The following is a 21,901-nucleotide window of genomic DNA, read 5'->3' on the forward strand; positions in this document are numbered from 1 at the left end:
TTAATGAGCAACTGACCACAATGTCCTGATCAAAACCCCACCCACATCCTGTAGACACTACTGTGAGTTATAAATAAAGAAACTGAATCCTTACAATTCTTTATTTATTTGTTTGTGGCCTACTTTATTTGTGTGTTATATTTTGTGCTGAGCACTATTTTAAAAACGTGGAAATAAGGGCGCTCCTGTAATCTCGCGTAGTTAGCGAAATGTGTACTGAACGGAAGCCGCCATAGGTCAATTTCAATCGGCGTGCTCATTTGAACAAGAAGAACCGCTACGAAGCACGGGAGGAGAGCGGCCCAGTACGATAATTCAACTTTCAAGTCAATATTGTACGTATAGTATCAGTCACTTGTACTTTAACAACACGTTTTAGACATATATTTTATCTGTCAGACCGCCTCATCGGGTAAGGTGTTCCGGTAAAGTAATATCAAAGCCAGTGTCCGTTATGTAGCTTTAGCCTGGCTAAATGCTAAAGCTAGCATTAGCGTTGCCAGTCAGAAAGTATGCTCAGGCGGCTTAGCAGCTAACGCCAGCTTGCAAAACGTGTTCACCAAGTTTGTACCTATTATTGGCTGCTAATGAGGTGTCGACGGCGATGCCTTAGGTGGCTATTTATATGTTAGCGTTTTCTAAAAGGATATTTTGGTACAGGGTTGCATTTGGATAACAGATGGCGGTATTTGGCTATTTTCATGCCGGGCACATTGTGACCACCTAGCCCGGAGCTGCCCTGGCGACCAGGCCTGAGTAAGAAGGGCAGCTTTCGTAGCATCAGGTCACCTGTGTAGTGGTATTTCAAATGGGACATTAATAGCCGATAAATCGATCGATAATAGACTGTATAATAAGAGGAAACCAACCAGTGTGGTCAAATGTAGCTGAGGTTGAGGATAACCACACGGATTGCTAGCTAGGCACCGGACATGGCGGCCCTGCTACATAGCTAACTTATTCCCCGACAACTTTTCTCAGTCTGATCAAACAAAGTGACTACAACCCCTCAGGTAAATCTATATTGTGGGGTCCACGTGTACTTACGTTGCAACACGGTGTTGACATTTGATAGAGAAATATTGAGACACAAATATTTCTGTAACTTAGACCGGTGGAGCGGGTGGCGTGGGGGTGGGGGGCAGGATTAACTTGGAGCGGCTAAGCCGGGTCACAGAGATTTTAGCTGGTGCTGCTGTCTAATGTCCTCGTTTTTTTGTGCTGCAAGCCGATTTCTAATTATAAATTTAGGTGTTGGCATGTTGGCACTCCGAGGGCAGACGCTACTGCGTTTATCTTAATCTCTCTAACTACCCCACTAGTGGGCCCCCTGTCCGCGTTTAACCTCCACCATGTGCACCTTTATCTTCCTACATGGACCCTCAGGCTTACTTCCTTGTCTCCTTCAACCACTTGGTACACTGGTTGATTGAGTAAAAAGATACTAGCTAGTAGTGTCTGCAGAGGTTTATATAACTTAAAAAATGACAAAACAGGGGCCTTTTTATTAGTGTGTTGCAGTGTATTAGTTGGAAAGGCGCTCAGCATAGGACCATCAAATGATGTGCACCCAGTTATTACTGAAGAAATATAGACTTTGGATAACATCCTGTAGTGTCATGGAACTAGATGGCGCTCCGCTTGTGATGCTCAAAGTGCCAAAAATACATCTGAAAATCTCAAAAGGCAATGTAAGTTTCCAGAATTTATGACCAGGTTCATCAGGATAATCCACAGACCTTATTGTAAGCAGTTTCATTTAGGAACTACACCTGCCAGCTGTATCACTGCACAGAAGGAAGCGTGCATCTGCTCATGGACAAGATGCTTATGCTCGTAAATGCCCAAGATGTAAACATTAATGGCATCTTCCTCAGCTGAGCTCTAATTTTAGCTAGCTCAGTAGTGCTATGTGAGCTACCAGTAGATTCGTTCTTCCCTCTGTGTAGGGATACAGTTGGTGGGTGTAGTTCGGTAGTAAGAAAATAGTTCCTACATGAAACTGCTCGCAACAAAGTCTGTAAATTATCTTCAGTAACTGGGTCATGATGTCTTGAAAGAGACATTGCTTTTGAGTTATTCAAATGTATTTTTCGCACTTTGAGCAACGCAAGCCGAGTGCCATCTAGTTCCATTATATTTGAGAGAAGGCAGACATCTCTACAGCTGACACTTAGCAGCTCACACCAGAACTATCTGGATTGATAAATAGCACTACGGGGAAGAGGAAAAATAATTTAATTTGCAGTCTTTATAGTGTAAGCACACTTAACTGAGCATCCAATGGAGCATCATATTGTGCTTGGAATATTTGTGTTCTTTTTACGTTGCTTCGCAATCATATGCTTGTGGACTTTGGAGATGATGCATTATTATAAACATCTGACTACCACTGATGGTGTTTGTATTCATACTGTCTGATCCAGAAGACCACTTGCATATCCATGTCTCATCAGATCTACTTTAGTAGCCTCAGAATCTGAATCCACTTTTTATATTATAAGAATATACTAGGAAAAAAACGTAGCCTACAGGACTAAATTGATGTGTATTAATTTTTGTTATGCATGTGCATGTGTTTTTCAGGATGGAGTGGCAGCCAGATGAGCAGGGACTTCAGCAGGTCCTCCAGCTGCTCAAAGACTCACAGTCGCCCAACACAGTCACACAGAGAGCTGTCCAACAAGTATCCTACAACACTGCAGTCTGAGGATGTGCATAGCAAAGCTAGTCAATAATATTTTCCCTAAATGAATTGTGCCTCTCTAATTGTCCACATGATTTTGTCCTAGGGAAAAGGGATTTTAATTAGTACTAAGTTTTATTGTTTTTACTGCCAATCTGCCGTGTTATTGCTTTGACAATTGCAAATATATACTTTTAAATCTCTTCACACATTTAACTCTATTCATGCACAGAATTGTAACAAAGCTACAACAGTTTTGGTTGATAGAAAATATATTTGTGTGAGCCACCCATAAATATACATGTGGAAAATACTGGAATATTAGAACAGATATCAAAGGATAGTTACTTTAGTGGAAACTCAAAGTGAAATGTTCTTAACTGCCATGCTAGAAACTTGAACAACTCAACCAATTCCCCGACTTCAACAACTATCTCATCTTTGTTCTCACACGACTCAAAACTGAAGGTGAGTTGCCTGATTTTTGTTTTCTCTCTTTCAGTGATTTATAACACGACAAGGTTATAGATCCACAATATTGAAAGTTAAACCTATTCTCCCCATAAACTTAAAAGCTGAATGAACTGTGTGTCACACTTGACTGTCGGTGGAGAAAAAGGTGGGTGTGATGAAGGACCCTCTGATTTAGTTCAGTATGTATGAGTAATACTAGAGCTGCCCCCAACTCAGAATTTCCCTAGTCAACAAACAGTTGTCATTTAGAGCCATTAGTCGACTAGTCGCCCACATGTTTACGATATTATTTTGATTATTGAATTATATATTTTGGGCGGGGCCACACAATGGTTTGAGTTGAAGGTGTGAGAATGAATAGTATCAGTAACATTGTTAACACTGTGCTACATTACAGAGAAATACAAAACCGTACTAATGAACCTTCATTAATATAGGCCTATATTTTATCTACAAGTGCACGTCACACACTGAGCGAGCCGCCTGTTAATGACGCTGTGGGCTAATGGGCATGTAGCTACTTCCATGTTTCAGATGATACGTCATGTTTGTAGTCGACCAATGAAGATGAGTTTACATATCACCTTGGGTTCGTCCTTCACCTTCTCAAAATGATCCCACACTTTGGATTTCCTGCCCGACATGTTATTAACTAGCCTGTGGAATAACCGCAGGTACCAGCCCTGGAAATTAGGGGCCGCACACATGCCGCGTCTTTAATACATACATCTGTTAAAGAATAAAGCCAAGACAAACACGAGAGATTGTAGCAGTGCAACTTTAGTCTTCAAGATTAATATAGATAAATGCACAGGCCTGAAAATATATGTTGAATGAATGTCTTCTGTTTTAAAGTAATGTGTAGTTACAGGCTTGCATAACCTTATTTAAGATTATCCCGATCAGTTCCACACAGTGAAAAGATCCAAAATCAACAAAATGTTTGATTGGTGCATTTATACTGGTTATCAGGATTCATTTGTGTAATGTAAAAAAACTTCTTTGTGCCTTGCTTCCATCTACTTCCTCTCCCCAGACGAGCCGACTCGCTCTCTGAGCGGTCTGATCCTGAAGAACAATGTTAAGGCCCACTACCAGAACTTCCCCTCAGCTGTGGCTGACTTCATCAAGCAGGAATGTCTCAACAACATCGGTGATCCCTCGCCGCTCATCCGTGCCACCATTGGTGAGTCTGTGTGTTTTGTGGGCGTTGTGTTTGCCTGTGGCGATAATTACGTTTGTGGGCTAGTTTCCCTTCACACACCCAATATTAGGGTTGGGTACCGAAACTCGGTACTTTTTGTACTTGGTACTTATTCACGTCGGTACTACCGAGTACCGATTCACTTAAAATGAAACGGTGCCAAATTTCAGTACCTGAGGTGGAGCGAGAGCGCATGACTCGCACCTCAAACGCAACAATGGCGACAAAAACAATGTGCAGACAAAAGTTAACGTGCAGCACTGTTCCTAAATGTTCTCAATAAAATGTTGAAACTGAGAAGTTTAGACTATGGGCCCGAACGACGCATAGTGCGTCCAAATTCACACCCATTCTTCTCTGGATTTTCTCCGCGACCGTGCGTCATAGCGAGAAGCCACGCATATCAGCGGAAACAGCAGAATTGTAGCTTTCTGACAAGGCCAAGCACTTGTCGGTACAGGACAAGAAATGATGGCAAATCTGGTTAGCCCAGATTGTCCTGGAAAAAAACAAGATATAGCATGTGTAAGTAGCCTTTATAATGACTGTGATATGAGCTTAAAAGTAAAAATACCCCAAAAACGCCTAGGGCCCATAGGGTTAAAAAGTACCGAAATAAGGTACTGTTTGGTACCGGTACCAAATTCCAGATACCGGTACCGGTACCGTATCCGTTCAATTATGAACGGTACCCAACCCTACCCAATATACCCACCTCCCTTTGTTTTCCTTCCCTCTGGAGATGATGCATATTTAACACCTGAGTGTCCATGAAGGTCTTTGTATTCATACTGTCTGATCCAGAGCTGCTGCGAAGGCAACTGCTCATGGGCTCGTTAATTATAAATCACTGTCTGAAGTCTGTTATCTTTGTTTCTTCTCTCGCTCCTCCAGGCATCTTGATCACTACTATTGCCTCCAAGGGAGAGCTTCAAACATGGCCGGAGCTGCTGCCTCAGCTCTGCAACTTGCTCAACTCAGAGGACTACAACACCTGCGAGGTCTGAACTCACCCTGCTCTTTTCTTTCTATGAGATAAAAGTAGTACTGTCATTACACACCCACACCTTTGCTCAGGTTATAGGTATGTGCAGCCACACTGGGAATTATGAAGTCACTAAACATTTTCATTTTCCTCAGGTTAGATGTGCTGCCCTGTCCAGCTTTGCACTTCACATTATAAACATTGCAGCAAGCGTTGTCTGCTGAGTTTTGGAAAAGTGTAACCACACTTCTGAACTGTTTCGGCTAGCTATTGCCCTCTGCGTCTAGACTACAGGCAAATAAGATGCATATTTCACTTGCATGTCTAAAGCAACAGATGTGCTTTTACTTTAATCTGTGCAGCTCTCAGGCCCACGTCTTAGCTGCATCTCACGGGAGTAAACACAACCTGAAGTATTTGCTTCAAGTCTAGGTTTTGTTTTGGTTTTTTTTGACAATATGTGCGAACTGAAGAAAAATACATTTATCTACATTTTGCAACCTAGTGGACTGAGCCAAAGAGTAGGACACTGTGCTCGAGACAGACAGACAGACTCAAGACACATGAATTTCTTCTTGGATATTTAGGAGCCACAGTATTGATTTATGGGCAAACTGTAACATACACTGCATTTACAACCACTACAGAACCTCACTGCTTACCATTCCTCCTCTGATTGCCAGCAGCTGTCTGCCCTGAGCACAGCCACTGTGACTCACTCCACCACACACTCGCTACCCACACACGCTGCACTCCCAGGTTCTGAAATTTGGTGCCTGTTGACTTAACATGAATCTCTACACGGTAGCACCGACATAATTCGGTACCCAACCTTGCAATCAAGGGAGATATCAAATCAAACACACCTGCCTCAGAGAGGACTAATCTGAGAAGATAAGCGAAAGCATGTGTGAATCTTGAATGTGTGCAGATCTTTTTAATGAATTGGCAAACATCTATCATCAGTTTTTTATTCATAATGTTCAGCCTTATTAAAACATTTAAGTAGCACTGTATGAAACACTGGTCATTAATTATTTTTCAAACAACATTTGGGAGAACAGCAGTCTCTTGACAAGACTATCTGAAGATGGAGTTGGACTTTTAACTCCATCATTAATCTGGACATGATGAAAAACCCAGCTCATTGATTTACAATGATACCTATAGTTCCTATATTTTCTGATCCAGATTTGCCAAGGCTCTGTGCCAGACTGTTGCTTGATAGTGGTGTTTTTCTCTCACTGTGATGAACCTGTGACGAAATGTGCGCAGTGCACTCAGGATTTTTGCTTCAGTTGAATATCTGATGCAGTCTTGCTCTCTCCTCTGTGTCCCTGTATGTTTGCGTTTGATTTGACAGCCTCTCTGTGTATGTCCGTGTCTCAGGGCTCGTTTGGAGCGCTGCAGAAAATCTGCGAGGACTCGTCGGAGCTGCTGGACAGCGACGCTCTGAACAGACCCCTCAACATTATGATACCAAAATTCCTCCAGTTCTTCAAGCACTGCAGCCCCAAGATTAGGTACAGGAGAGAACAGGACTCGTTTTCCATTGTTGTTTATCATTATCGTCTGGATGTGATGCATAGTAACAACTGACTCACAGTGAAGGTGTTTGTATTCATACTGTCTGATCCAGATTACGACTTAATTAAAGAGTTGCATTAATTGCCAGTAGGGTTTAATTAATGTTCTTTTCACTGCAATATTTTTCTTTCTTTTCTTGTTTTGCACACTTAGCAAAACAAGGTTGGATAGAGCCAAATGTTGCTATTTATATCTTGTTAAAGTGATACGCTTACATCACTCATCCACCTCTGACTCAGCTGTTTCCACGTTACACCGGCTTTATCAATGTTCCTGTCGGTTCCTGCAGGTCCCATGCCATCGCCTGTGTAAACCAGTTCATCATTGGGAGAGCGCAGGCCCTGATGGACAACATTGACACCTTCATAGAGGTGAGCTGTGTGTTTTGAACACTGCAGTAAATCTCACTCTGTTGCTGTGTGAATAGAATAAACGCTTTTGTCACTCATTTTCTTCTTCATCTTAGTCGTTTTTTTTTTTTTACCTGTCGTATAAATGATTTGTTTCCCGTGTTGTTTCTCCTCTCCCCTGTTAGAGCCTGTTTGCGCTGGCAGCAGATGAGGACTCTGAGGTTCGAAAGAACGTGTGCCGAGCCCTGGTCATGTTACTGGAGGTCCGCATTGACCGCCTCATCCCCCACATGCACAGCATCATCCAGGTAAGTGGTGGACATCTGCTCAGTCAGCTGTGGGCCTCTTGTGCGTAATAAGATGTTGATATTTAGACCACGTTCATGAGCCCTTTTTCCACCAAACACTGTCAGTATAGTACCTTAGGAACCAAAAGTAACCTTTCAGACGGTACCTAGACCCGAGGTCTGTTTAGCGTTTCCACTGCAGACAGTGCTGCTCACTCACTCACTGCTCCGTCCAGCACTTGCTGTATTTCCTCTGCCTCTATAAACCACTCCACTCAGAATCCAGTGGGGTTTTAAGTCTGAGAACGACACACCTTCAGGGACATTTGTTTCTGTTGTTTGCATTCACATCGGTTTATTACTATCTGTTGTTTGTGTTTTGTCTTTACAAGTCTGTCTTTTTCTTTGTCTGTACATCGCTAGTGGGTTTTTAAAAATGGAGGTGCAGGTGCGTCATTGTCTGTGTTCGACCAGTCACTGCACGCTTGCATCACTTGGGTTTCCTCTTGTGCTGGAAGAGTACCTTCTCTGAAATATAGAAAATAAAATCCCCCGAAATGGCATTCTAGGAGCTATGGTCGTTCCCAGTTCTTGCATAATACAAAAAATAACAAAATTGGAGGTTCCTAGAACTATGAAAATGTTCCTCTGGTCCAAAAATGCCTAATAATATCTGAAGTTCCTCTTTTCAGATCCAGATTTGCTAAGGCTCTGTGCCAGACCGTTGTACGGTAGTGATGTTTCGATCAGTTCACACTTCCTGGTCTCAAACACGTCCTTCTATTCTTGTCTCCTGCAGTACATGCTGCAGAGAACCCAGGACCCCGATGAGAACGTGGCTCTGGAGGCCTGCGAGTTTTGGCTGACTTTAGCAGAGCAACCCATCTGCAAGGAGATGCTGTCAGGACACCTGGTGCAGTAAGTAGCGTGTTGACTACTGTTTCGATGTGGGTTCTGTGTTGATAATGCCAGAAGACATAAATTATCAGCATGAACCTCTGTAGATGTACTATATCCCTGTGTTTTTATACTGTGAAGATTTGGTTGTCACAGTAAAAGTTACTTGACACTAATAGGATGCTTTGCCCATTTTCAACCAGCTCTGTATCGTAACAATGTGGTTAGCACATGTAAATGAACTGTGGTAAACTTCCCGCCATCTTACTAGCGCTCAGATCTCCCCGCTCATCTCTCAGCTCAGGTTCAACGGATGGCACATTTTGTTGGCTCTAGGGCTGTTGCTCAAAGTACAGATTGAACTTGCCACCATGCATGCTTGCCACCACAGATGCAAAGAGTATAGAAGGACATCGAGAGAGAAGTTAGACAGTGCTGATCAAATATAAACCAAGATTCTGTTAGTCTTTCTCTTTGTCTTTCTCATCTAAAATGTTTTAATAAACATATTATAGCGTATGGTTTAACTTTAATTCAAGGTCGTTTACCAGCTGCTCACCATATTGATTCATGTGGAAAAATGGACAAGTTTGCATTACATCATCCACCAGGGGGAGCATTTATTGGGCCGGTGTGGCACGGTGCATTCTGGTGGTAGTTCTAGCTCTTAAGCAAAAGCAAATGCCACAGCCCTTTTCCTCTTTTTTCCTCTGGACATATAGCACCAGTATTTGCATAGACAGCCTCCTTAAAGACTTAAATTAGAATCTGTCGCTTCTTTCCAGCGTGTACATGAGATTTGTTTGCTCTTTTAACCAAGCATGTCGTCTCCTTCTCTCCCCCTTTAAATATAGACTCACCCCTATCTTGGTAAATGGGATGAAGTATTCAGAGATAGACATCATTCTATTAAAGGTAAGATTTTTCTTTTACTTAAGTTTTACACTCCATTCTCTTACAGAAATATGCCCATTTATTGTGAATTGATGTTTTTTGTTTTGTGAAATGTTGGGAAAGTAATCATTTTTAATTTGGGAGGGCAGCAGTCCTTTTAAGTCTGTCTTACATCTGGACATGATGAAAAACCCAGCTCATTGATTTACAATGATACCTATAGTTCCTATATTTTCTGATCCAGATTTGACAAGGCTGTGTGCTAGACTGTCAGCTCACATTTCCCAGGCTGAAACATGAACTTTTCTTACAGCTGCATCCATGTTTGACATATAAAAATACAAATTTAATCTGTCTAAAAATGCGACTGAGAAAGGTTCTGCATTTGTGACTAACATAATTTTTACAACACGTTCTCATATAGAAATACACATTTTAATTGTTCCTGGAGGTCTGTCCTCAAAATCCGAACAATGACGACAACCTTGCAGCTACAGAAGAAGGATTATGATTTGGAATTGGCCCTGGGGCTGTTTAAAAAAGTTTCTGAAGACAGTACGTTAAGACGATAAAGCTAAAGTCACTTTTGTGTTTTCCAGGGCGATGTGGAGGAGGACGAGGCGGTGCCAGATAGCGATCAGGACATCAAGCCCCGTTTCCACAAGTCGCGCACTGTCACTCTGCAGCACGAAGGAGGGGAGGGTGAGGAGGGCGAGGACATTGAGGAGGACGATGATGACGATGACGACACGTTGTCTGACTGGAACCTGCGTAAGTGATAAAGAAATGCAATTATAGAGACTTGGCTTTACATGTGGAGAGGGGCAATCTGGTGACTTGAGAGGTTGTTGCACATTTTGTCAGGCCTTCAGTCCAAATCCTAAATCATCTCTAGCCTTCCATGCGTCTCTGTGTAGGTTGTACTCCTTACTCCTCAAATGTAGCAAATTCTTACAAAACAACTTGGAGTGGAAACTTAGTTTGTATAGCTCAGATATTAACCACAGTTTTTAGAAATCTAGAATAGCTGCTGCTGTGAACTCACGTGTAAAACAGTGTTTGGAGTTAAGAATTACTGCAATCTTGCTTTTCCTTTTTGATGTAGGGAAGTGTTCAGCCGCAGCACTGGACGTACTGGCCAACGTGTTCCGCGACGAGCTGCTGCCCCACCTCCTGCCGCTACTGAAAGGCCTGCTTTTCCACCCCGACTGGGTCATCAAGGAGTCTGGCATCCTGGTGCTGGGGGCTATTGCTGAGGGTAAGACTCGCAGGACCACATTTCTCACAGAAACTGCAGATGTAGCTACAGGGTAGCTGTGTCTAATTGTTGCATCTACTTGTTGTGAATCAGGTAGAGCAGCAGTTCATCTCGCATCTGGACATGATGAAAAACCCAGCTCATTGATATACAATGATACCTATAGTTCCTATATTTCTGATCCAGATTTGCATAATTTCAACAAATCCCCACCTCCACCTGAACAAATGTTTCCACTTTGGGAATAAATAGACTTTGGTGAAGCCAGAGGAGGTTCAGTGCAGATGTTGTTGCTGGATGGTGAGTCAGGCCATAATGAGTCATCAGGAGTGACCGCTACATATTCCACTGACCTAGTCAAAATCTATTAATATGATACAGCCTAGCTGGATTAATTTTAGCAAATATAACTTTTTATAAAGCCTGTCTACGTGTGTGGTCCTCAAGGACACAAGAGTAGATGGTTATATATGATGTAAGAATAATTCAAAGCTTCCAAAAGTCAAACTCGTTGGTACTTAGGGTTATGCTCTGAAGGAAGACTAGTTTGTATAGTGCGTTGTCCTGTGAATATTATTTTGCAACTTATCCTTTCTTCTTTTTTATTTGCTCCTGTCTCTGTGCCTCAGGCTGCATGCAGGGCATGGTGCCCTACCTACCAGAGCTGATCCCCCACCTCATCCAGTGTCTATGTGACAAAAAGGCCCTGGTGCGCTCCATTGCCTGCTGGACCCTGAGTCGCTATGCACACTGGGTGGTCTCCCAGCCCCCCGACTCCTACCTCAAACCCCTCATGACGGAGCTTCTTAAACGCATCCTGGATGGCAACAAGCGGGTGCAGGAGGCTGCCTGCAGGTGAGCAGCTTCACACTCCTCCTCTCGTCTGTCTGTGGACATGATGAAAATCCCAGCTCATTGATAAACAATGATACACGTTGTTCCCATATTGTTGTCTGATCCACTTCCTGTGCATGTCATTCCTAGACTGGCAGAACTGTTTCTTAAGATGAAATACTGATCTGTCCATTCTGGTTTTGTCTCAGTGCGTTTGCCACCCTGGAGGAGGAGGCGTGCACGGAGCTGGTGCCCTACCTGAGCTTTATCCTCGACACACTGGTGTTTGCCTTTGGGAAGTACCAGCACAAGAATCTCCTCATTCTTTACGATGCCATAGGAACTCTGGCGGACTCAGTGGGCCACCACCTCAACCAGCCTGTAAGGAACTTTGACCTGCACTCTGTTTTACACTACATGCAAGATCATACTTGTATATAAAGAGTTTCGATGGTTTTTTAAATTACTCCTAATTGAGCTTTAGCTAATAGACTGATCTTTGCACACATTTAAGTGTAAAGTAAAAGGTCAACATTTTTGGAAATCCATTTCTTCCAAAATTATTGATACGGCTTCCCTCCACTTTAGTCTTTGTGGTAAGCTAACTGGCATCAGGATCTAGCTTCATCATGAACAGACAGATATGGAGTGGTATTGACCTTCTCATCTCACTCTGCAAGACATTGACTTTGTTTGGTGTTTAAAACTGAAATCATATTCAAGATTCAAGAAGAACTTGATTATCATTATGCAAGCAAAACCAAATTGCAAGTGTGTCAACCTCAAATGGATCATACGCTTAAACCTTCCTACATATTTACATGTTGGAATAAGGCACTAATGTAAGAGATACATTTTTAACGATGAAACCTGACCCTTATAAGTACAAATTATGAGAAATACTACATATAAAACATATATAAAAGGACAATTATCAAGTGTGCAAACATTAGCAGAAAAGTCCAGTAAAGGTGCAGAACGACACATATGGACCAGTGTCAGTGATGCTGGTAGTGCCTAAGCCTGGTCAGACTAAGGGGCCGTACACATGTCGCATCTTAACCTGCCTGGAAAATGTGAGGTCAGGCGCTGGGTGCTACTCTTGTCTTGTGCCAGCTTTCAAGCAGGTTGGCAGGTTGCTTCTGAGGTAGCTAAGCAACCGTAACGAGCGCAGTATCATAGCCTATTTATTTGAAATCCTGAATGCAGAGCTGATCTTCTTCCAGGCGCTCTCTGTGTGTAGGCCTATCGTCAGTGGGACGGATGTAAGGCTCTGGCAGCCCTGCACTCAAATGATCAGCTTCTCCATATTTTTTTATGGATGAAGGCAAAGATGTCTGTCAGCTGTGATTGGTTGTTACCCATCTAATGACAAGTGGTGTGCGCTGCTGTGTTCCGTAAGGTTGAACTGTGTTTATCTCAGAGCGCATCTGTCGCTCCCTGAAAAATAGGTGGTTGGGAACGTGTGCACACTGCTCTGGTGTCGCTCTGGCGTTTGAGTGTGCTTGCCGTGCATCTACATTTAAAAACAATGAATTTGAGGGCGCAAAAAACGCGGCATGTGTACGGCCCCTAAGGAGATATCTGTCATCTAATCATGTCATGTGATAGCATAGGTCTTTGTCAGAGACTTAAAATGGAGAGGGGAAAGTTGATTGTACCATTCTATTTTGTTCATCAGGAGTACATTCAGAAGTTGATGCCCCCTCTTATTGCCAAGTGGAACGAGCTGAAGGACGAGGACAAGGATCTCTTCCCATTACTAGAGGTGAGAAGCTGTTCTTAAAAGCAAACTGCACAATGTGTTTTTCTAGATGAGGGACATTTTCCTGACACATTGAACCATGTTGTGTTTAGATTATGTCTGACCTCTTTCACACTGAAATGATTCAGAAAAGAATCGTTGCTGTAAGGAGTGTCTTTTCCCATAAAAGGATGACATTGACATTGACAAAGGTGTTTGACTGCTTTTGTTATTTTATTGGGCGTATAACCTACACAACCAACTGTGCATATCCATTTCTTTAAGTCCTCTTTGTTTCTTCCAGTGTCTGTCATCAGTAGCCACCGCCCTGCAGAGTGGGTTTCTGCCTTACTGTGAGCCTGTGTATCAGCGCTGTGTCACACTAGTCCAGAAGACACTAGCTCAGGCTATGGTGAGAATGCAAACACACAGAATAAATGTATTGTGTATTTAGTGAACGTGAAGATAAACAATGAAACGTATCTGCCCTGTCTGTTCAGATGTACAACCAGCATCCAGACCAGTATGAGGCTCCTGACAAGGATTTTATGATTGTGGCCTTGGATCTGCTGAGCGGCCTGGCTGAGGGTTTGGGGGGTCATGTGGAACAGCTGGTGGCCCGCTCGAACATCATGACCCTGCTTTTCCAGTGCATGCAGGTATGAGGGAGTGCGTTTGTATTTGTTTCCCCACAAAGAAATGCAACCAAACATCTATCAGGACAGTTTCCTCTGAACCCTGACACTTGTTTTACACTAAGCTGTCTGGTTTGTGCTGCAGGACACTATGCCTGAGGTGAGGCAAAGCTCCTTCGCTCTGCTGGGTGATCTTACCAAGGCGTGCTTCCTCCATGTTAAGCCCTGTATTGGTGAGTGTGCTTTATCAGAGCAAAGACTAAGGGGGGGGGGTAAAGGGAAAAACAGTATTCAGTATTGTAATTATCATTTTCTTTTTCTTCTTTCGGTTTTTACGAAATCTAACTTTTTTCTAACTGAAATTTTTGTTACATTTACTGAGTGCCGAGTATCTGGATATGATGAAACACCCAGCTCATTGACACAAAATGATACATTTTGTTCCTATATTTTCTGATCCAGATGAGGCACACTTCATGTTGCACCATGCGGCACAGTTGAGTGTAAATTTTCAGGTGTACATGCGTGCAAGCTCCCATTCTGCAGGTGTGTGCAAACAGCCTGGCCTTTGTTTTTTTTTTCCCCCTGTAGCATTAGTTGTTCTTTTAGGTTGGAAATTTTCCAGTTGCCTCTTGCCAGAAAATGATGTATGGCTGACAGTTGTCTAAAGCTGTATACATACGTGTCATGTGTACCATGATTTTCATTAATAAATGTTTGTGGTTTGTCTTTTTTTTTTTTTTGTTATCAGTACATTGTTTTAACCTAATAAATAAATTTGAACATAATGAGCGACTAGGACGTTGTAAAGGAATTACGTAAGTTTGTGTTGTAACCAGTGTGTGTCTGTGTCTTCCCTCCAGCTGAGTTCATGCCCATCCTAGGGCTCAACCTGAACCCAGAGTTTATCTCGGTGTGTAACAACGCCACCTGGGCTATTGGAGAGATCTCCATGCAAATGGGTGAGTGGGGCGCACTTTGGATGGTTTGTTTGTGTGTTTGTTTAATACAAATGGTTGCGTTGACCATGGGAAGCATCACCTCCTGCTAAATAAAATGGACATCTTAATGAATTGGAGGATATATGCCAATCTTACGAGCTTGGCAGAAGATTTTTACCACTACTTACAAATTTGCCACTTCTTTGTACAGGAAATAGGATTCCCTGATTCTGCTAAGCTCTCAAGAATGATTGAGATACTTATATATGCCTATCATTAAAAAAACTGATATATCTGATAAAGTGTGTGTGTGTGTGTGTGTGTGTCTCCCACAGCATGAGAGTGTGTGCCTGTCTCCTCCTGTGTATCGTTTTGTGTCCCCTCTCTAAATTCTGAGTTTTTTGCGGGGCTGTGAACGCAGCCAGGGGGAGCTCGCCATGACTCCTTTCTATGCCTCTGCGCTGGTGATAGCCGTGGCCGGAGGCATTATGTTTTCAGGTTGTCCGTCCATACCGGTCTTGCGAGTGCGATATCTCAAGAATGCCTCAAGGGAGTTTGTTCAAATTTGTCACAAATGCTTTTGAATCTGTCACGAGGTATTAGCAGTAATGAAGTCAACATGTGTATTTGAGTACATCTGAACTGAACTGTGTTCTTGACCTTTTCCAGGTGCAGAGATGCAGCCGTATGTGGGCATGGTTCTGCCGCACTTAGTGGAGATCATCAATAGACCCAACACCCCCAAGACTTTGCTGGAAAACACAGGTACACATGAGGTCACACACACACACACACACATACACACACACACACACATAGTATTCGTTGGGGCATGTTTCAAAGAACAGAAAGCGCCTGGGGAATTAAGCAGAACTTGTTCCAAATGAACTGCGCCACACCTAGATTATAAATAAGATAAGTCAGCAGGAGGCGGCAACAAAAAGCTGCAGTCAGGCTGAACAGTTTCCAACAAAGATGCTTTGTTTTGCGCAGACAGTCACAGAAATATTTACATCTTGTCAAGTTTGTGGGCTACCTGTAGTTTACAGACGATGTACTGTTATCATCAGCAGCCATGCAAGATATGTGTAACAGATGAAAGCTTCATTTCACATCATGAGACTAATAGCCTACAATCTGGCATTAAAAATTACACTTATACAGAAAATTAAAAAATTCTACAAAGCGCAGTGTTTGTATTACCCAAATGTACATGACATCAGAGGAGGTCGGGATCAAATCAGACAAATCTAACCGTCTTGTAATGTGTCTGTTTTTTGTCTCCCTGTGTGCAGCCATTACGATTGGCAGACTGGGTTACGTCTGCCCCCAGGAAGTGGCGCCACAGCTTCAGCAATTCATTAGACCATGGTGAGATTATCATGAAAAACCCAGCTTATTGATCTAGAATAAGACATATTGTCTCACTTATACTTTCTGGTTCCAGTTACAGAATCTTCTATTTAGGAATAAACTTTCAGTAGTATAGGAAAGAGAGATTGTCTTTGTGAAAAGAAATCAAATTTTAGTTTTTAATGCTTTCCACTTTTGTGTCCTCATTGTACCTCTGTCTAGGTGCACATCTTTGAGGAACATCAGAGATAACGAGGAGAAGGACTCAGCCTTCAGGGGAATCTGTGTGATGATTGGAGTCAACCCTGCAGGAGTCGTGCAGGTTAGGTCACATGCTTTAAAGCTTACTGTAGTCCAGCACACCAACTCTCTGGAAATGATGAAACACCCAGCTCATTGATCTACAGTGATACATTTTGTTCCCAAATGAATTTTCTGATCCAGAATCACACTTTTAACCACATTCATATGAGCTCTGAATTTACAAGTAACAAATCCGCTCTCTGTCCAGGACTTCATTTTCTTCTGTGACGCTGTGGCTTCCTGGGTCAACCCCAAGGACGACCTGAGGGACATGTTTTATAAGGTGAGAGCCTCTTCAGAAGGAATGTCACTGATCCTGTCTTCTCAGACACTTCTTGTATAGTACTTGTATAGTGCTGGCTCGCCACACTCCGTGATGATCACTCATCAGACATTCGAAATCTGATTACATGGTGCGGATGCTTTTTGAGTCTGAGAAGTGTGTGCAGAGTCAGCTGTTTGGGGAGAGAGAGCATCTTAAGTAAACAGAAAACTAGGACATTTTCACATTCAGGACAACATAAGTGATAACTCACCATCTGTCATTTAGGTTGAATGAAACTCATTAAATCGTAACACTGGTGGCGTCTATGCAAGCTAGTAAATGTGTTAACCGGACAGGCCACGGTCAAAAGATTATCTTTACAGTAAAATAAAGAAGCAGAATTCTTCAACACTTTTGTTGCCATACTGCGTGCACACCCTTAGAATCATCATCATTGTTTACACACTGTTAAAGGGTCTACAGAGAGCTTTTTCAGCCTCCATGATGATTCTGTTTTCTTTTCCAAGATCCTGCATGGCTTCAAGGACCAGGTCGGGGAAGAGAACTGGCAGCAGTTCTCCGAGCAGTTCCCTCCTCTGCTGAAGGAGCGCCTGTCAGCCTGCTACGGCGTCTAACCCAACCTCCCCTTTGTCCACACAGGATACCAACCTGTTAGGTATGTTCAGCAAACATGCAGCCCACCCCTGTAGACCCCCCTCTGGAGATGATGAAAACCCCAGCTCATTGATATGCAATGATACACTTTGTTCCCAAATTAATGTTCTGATCCAGAATCACACTTAAACCCCTCAACCATTTATATACACAGGCAAAGTCTGTCCCCTTCCAGTGACCCCCGTTGAACCTTATCTCAAGAAAAAAAAGTAGTAATTTTAATTGTGCCATGAATTAAACGTATGATGTTTGTCAATTTAAGATAATTTTGCAAATCAAGAAAGTCACGGTTTGTCTTAGGTTATTGAGAAAGTTATTGCGTCACGTCACAATTTCATGTGTGTAGTATAAGACGGAATTTATATTTCTGCGTTAAATAGACGCCGTACCTATGGCGTAGGCTCTGCGTTGATGTAGAGTCTATGCCATAGCCTGACGTGCACCTCCCCAGAAATGTAACAACATGTCGTGGCGACGCAGACCTTTATTTTTGTAAGCTGAAACCGTTTCCCTCAGTGGAAACGAAGCTTTTATTTAGTTTTAATTTCACAGATAAATTGTGAAGACAATAAAGCCTCCACAAAAATAGCATTTTAGATCTTGTGTGTGATTTATCCTGGCTTCATATGAGCAGAGGAAATCTCCACTCGTTGCTAGGCTAACTTATACAGTGTAAAATGCCATAGGCTTGTGCTAATAACGTTAGCATATTGTATTTGTTTGGAAAACATATTTAGTATAAGACAGTTGTTTTGTCAGTGAACCTTGTGAGTTGTTATGGAGCCGGATTTCGTAACGTTACCTTTGTTAAATGTTGCTGTTGTTCCTGGCTTCATGTGAGAGGAGGGAATGTCCGCTAGCTGCTAGGCTAATGTATACAATGTAAAATGCCATAGGCTCGTGCTAATAACGTTAGCATGTTGTTTAATGTTGTTGTTGTTTTAGGTGTGTTTGGAATCAACTAAACTCAACAGCACTTCACAGAAACCCCGCTGCCGACTTGTGTTTGAGGTGTAACTGCAGAGTGACACACCACTGCACAAATATAAATACTCACAACGGCGTAGGCTACGGCGTGGGCTTTGCTGCAATCCTGCTTTATTACGCATTTTTGCTGTCTTATCCTTCAGCAGTTTTACGACAAACTGCAGCTTTCTTGACTTGAAAAATTATGTTTTAAATTTAAGAACATGCGTTTGATTCATGGCACAAATAAAATGGGATCGATAAATTGCCTCTCACTGTAACTACTGTACATATTTTTCCCAAAATAAGGTCCCATGTTGGTCCACTGGAAGCGGAGGGACTTTGCCTCTCTCTGAGCTCTACATCTACTCACATAATGTGATTTTAATCTTTTTTTTCTTTGTTCCTCTGCTTGTGTTTCCCCAGGTTAATGTAGGGGAGGGTAACTGGGGAACTCATTGCACTGCCCAGATCGTGGGGAGAAACAAGAGCTGGAGGGACGTGACTGGCCTTGAACCTCCACTCAGCGGATGGCCCCCTTTCCCCCCGCGCCCTGTGTGTCTCTCTGAGGGAGGGAGGGGTGGGAGGAGGGTGGTGGGTGTGGGAGGGTAAACTGGGGATATATACATATACCTCTCGGATTAAATGCCTCACTAAATCCAACACACTCTAAAGTGACTTTTCGCCAACAGCACCGCAGGGATCCTAGGTAGGCGAGGCTGGCTTTGACCGCCCCCTCCTCGATTTGATTATTCTGTTAAGATAGGTAACGGCTGGGAGGGGAGGGGGGGGGGGGGGTTGTCAGATAGGTACATAAAAAGGAATTATCTGAACCAGCATAGGGTGCCACAGTCCCAAACTCCACAATGCACCTAGTCCGTAGAATCACACAGGTAGATGTGTTTAAACAGGCTCCTGCCAGAGGCTAAACAACAAAATCAAAAGACGCTTTTACTATGTAACAATGCAGGAAACGTGCACACATTGTTTGCACCTTTTCTGGTGAAACTGCATAAACCATTTGGTGTGCATATCCATGGGTCTTTACTCTTTTCACATGTACATTTAGCTGAATTTAATTTCCTTCCTCTTCCCTCGGTTACTGAATCATCACTTGAGGCAAAAAAAAAGATGCAGTAGGTTTGTCCTCGAAGGTTTTACCACGGCAGTACCAAGTTATTGCATGGCATATGATCACCTCTTAAGTGACGCATGTTTGAGTGAATGTCTGTCTCGTTGCTCACTTGATTTATCGCATTAATTGTCAGTATGGGGAGGCTGCCATAATTTGAAGCTGTCAGGTGCTGGTTCCTTTGTCCTCCCATTCATGCATCTTGTCTAATCAATGTCCCTTTAGTTTAACGGAGGCTGTGTGCGTGAAGACCAACTTTAGGTAGATTAACGCAGGAATCAGCTTCACGTCTGATCGTCTGGAGAATCACTCTCTGCGATGAGTTCAAATACTGTAGGTTAAGTCGAGAATCCTTTTTGCTGCTGCTGCTGCTTCGTTTTTAGGGACTTTACAAAACGGACTTAACGAGAGCGATAAGACATCACCAAGAATGAATTAGTTCTTACTGATATGAATGCACTTTTTTTTTTCTTTTTGTAAGAAATTTAGAATTTCAAATGTAAGACATACAGTAATAATATACTGATCTTGAGACATAGTTTTTTTTGATAAGTGATTTTAGGACTGTTAATGGCTTGCTAAAGTAAGCATAATGTCTATGTTAAGCAATGGTAAAATGACTAGGTAAGACTCGAGGCCTCTTAACATAGTTATAATGTAGCCCCTCCTGAAATGGGTTGAAATAGGATTTAAGAGGAGGGAGACACCTTAATTACAGTATTTTGGATCCACGTCCCAGTGCACCCGCCAATCCATATCTGTGTTTGAGTGTCCCCGTCTCTCTCGTCGACGCTTCTTTGTGAAACGATGGCTGCCCGAGCTGTCAGGGCTTCTCCTGGTCATGAACATTGCATGCTTTTCAGTGAGTCTTGCTCCTTTTTTTTTTTTTTTTTTTTTAAAGTCATTTTATATAACGGGTCTGTTTGGAGGGATCTACCTTATAATAAGAGCTTTGTCAATGGCAATGCAACTTGCTGCTGGACTAATAAGGTACTTCTCCAGCTTCTGATCAAACTAGTGATTGTTGTTGCCATATATTCACCCGTTGATACTGTGTAGGATTTGCCTGGGAATACACTGACTCTGAGTCCTAATAGTTCTCCCCTGACACTGGTTAGCTTACGTGAGAGAGTGGTGGTCTTTATCCAGCTTTATCTTTTAGTCATTGTCCATAGTGGACGGTTGTAATGGAAGTGTGTATGGCTGTTTGCCTGTTGGTGTTTTACTATAAAGGTGTGTACGTGAGTACTGCTTAGATGTTATGTTGCACCAGCCCTACGATAAATTCATGTCCGGGGGTGTAGTTTGACTCATGCCTGAGGTGATGTGGCCGCTGGGAGTATCAACACTTGCCTGCCAGTTTGCTCAAATCTTCTAAAACAAACATTGTCAAAAACACTGAAATCTGTTCCTTCCTGAATTTCAGCTCACATCAACAGATTATGTATTTTATAGAATAAGAATTCGTGTGAGGAGTTTCCTCAGCACCCCACAGGGTGGATACTGATGGCATCTTGTCCAGTTTTTAACCTGGTAGGCAAGTTTTGAGATTTAAGGCGGCTGCTCGCTGATCACAGGCCGCACAGAGCAGCTGGTGAAGCATTTATTACATGAATCAATAAATCCTTCAGAAGGATGCAGCTCCTGCGCCACAAAGAATTGGTTAAACAAAAAAAAAACAAAAGTTGAGGCTTTACCACTCCTCACCATTTTGTGATACACTAAGCTACATGCAGAAATAAATTTAAATGCAAGTTGTCCACAGGTTGTTTTTTAATTTAATTTTATTTTTTTTAATTTTGATGCTCGTGACGGTTTTGTTTTTATTAATTTATTTTGTTTTTTGTTTAATTTTTAATTTTTTTTGTGCTGTAGGGCACAAATTTTGTTTGGACTTTAAAAGTTTTTTTTTTTTTTCTTTTTATTCTTTTTATTTAAAGAATTATTTGTTTTCGTTGTTTTATAGCGGACCATTTGATTATGTCAAATTTGATGTTGTGGTTGGACTGAAAGAGTCGGTGCTTGGTGCATACCTTGGGGAAGAATGTGGAAAAACGAATTCACACCTTTGTTTCAATCTGATATCAAGGCTGGCAATTGAATTTGATGTAGTACCTTCTTTTTTGCTCAACTGTGGTGCAGGTGGGATGTTATCTGATGTATCCCTTTTTATTTAATTTTTGTGAATAGGGGAAAATAAATTTTTTTTCTATTAAGCTTTCTGTCGTCTGAAAGTTTTGTATTCTGTGTGATCAACACCAATACTAACATACTTTTAAGTGTGTCAGAAAAAGATTTACCATAAAACTTCTATTAGTAGCCCAGGCTATTATTTGCTTAAATCACTGAACTCAACAGGCCTATATTTGGGACATGCCTTTAATTCCTTTTACACAAAACTGTGCTTAGCAAAGAAATATGATAAAATTGT

At 42.2% G+C, this 21,901-nt stretch overlaps 1 protein-coding gene and 3 non-coding genes across 4 annotated transcripts; all 4 read left to right on the forward strand.

Moving 5' to 3' along the window:
* The first annotated feature begins 183 nt into the window (after positions 1-183).
* LOC126405866 (transportin-2-like) lies at positions 184-21,686 on the forward strand. The gene is made up of 25 exons (XM_050069856.1): positions 184-335; positions 2,587-2,686; positions 3,079-3,154; positions 4,197-4,346; positions 5,259-5,365; positions 6,739-6,872; positions 7,226-7,307; positions 7,472-7,594; positions 8,373-8,491; positions 9,325-9,385; positions 9,964-10,135; positions 10,470-10,622; positions 11,252-11,477; positions 11,666-11,837; positions 13,138-13,224; positions 13,505-13,612; positions 13,701-13,859; positions 13,981-14,068; positions 14,699-14,797; positions 15,446-15,541; positions 16,072-16,147; positions 16,352-16,451; positions 16,641-16,715; positions 17,225-17,373; positions 18,765-21,686. Exons 2-24 carry the CDS (start codon positions 2,588-2,590, stop codon positions 17,330-17,332), a joined length of 2,670 nt encoding a protein of 889 aa, XP_049925813.1. The 5' UTR covers positions 184-335; position 2,587; the 3' UTR covers positions 17,333-17,373; positions 18,765-21,686.
* Positions 2,356-2,426, forward strand: LOC126406201 (small nucleolar RNA SNORD41). Its single transcript, XR_007571668.1, has one exon. It is a non-coding gene; the product is annotated as a small nucleolar RNA SNORD41 (small nucleolar RNA).
* LOC126406204 (small nucleolar RNA SNORD41) lies at positions 5,101-5,168 on the forward strand. The gene has a single exon (XR_007571671.1). It is a non-coding gene; the product is annotated as a small nucleolar RNA SNORD41 (small nucleolar RNA).
* LOC126406202 (small nucleolar RNA SNORD41) lies at positions 6,922-6,988 on the forward strand. Its single transcript, XR_007571669.1, has one exon. It is a non-coding gene; the product is annotated as a small nucleolar RNA SNORD41 (small nucleolar RNA).
* Positions 21,687-21,901: the final 215 nt, after the last annotated feature.

Source organism: Epinephelus moara, chromosome 18 (assembly GCF_006386435.1).
Source record: "Epinephelus moara isolate mb chromosome 18, YSFRI_EMoa_1.0, whole genome shotgun sequence".
Classification (NCBI taxonomy): Eukaryota; Metazoa; Chordata; class Actinopteri; order Perciformes; family Serranidae; genus Epinephelus; species Epinephelus moara.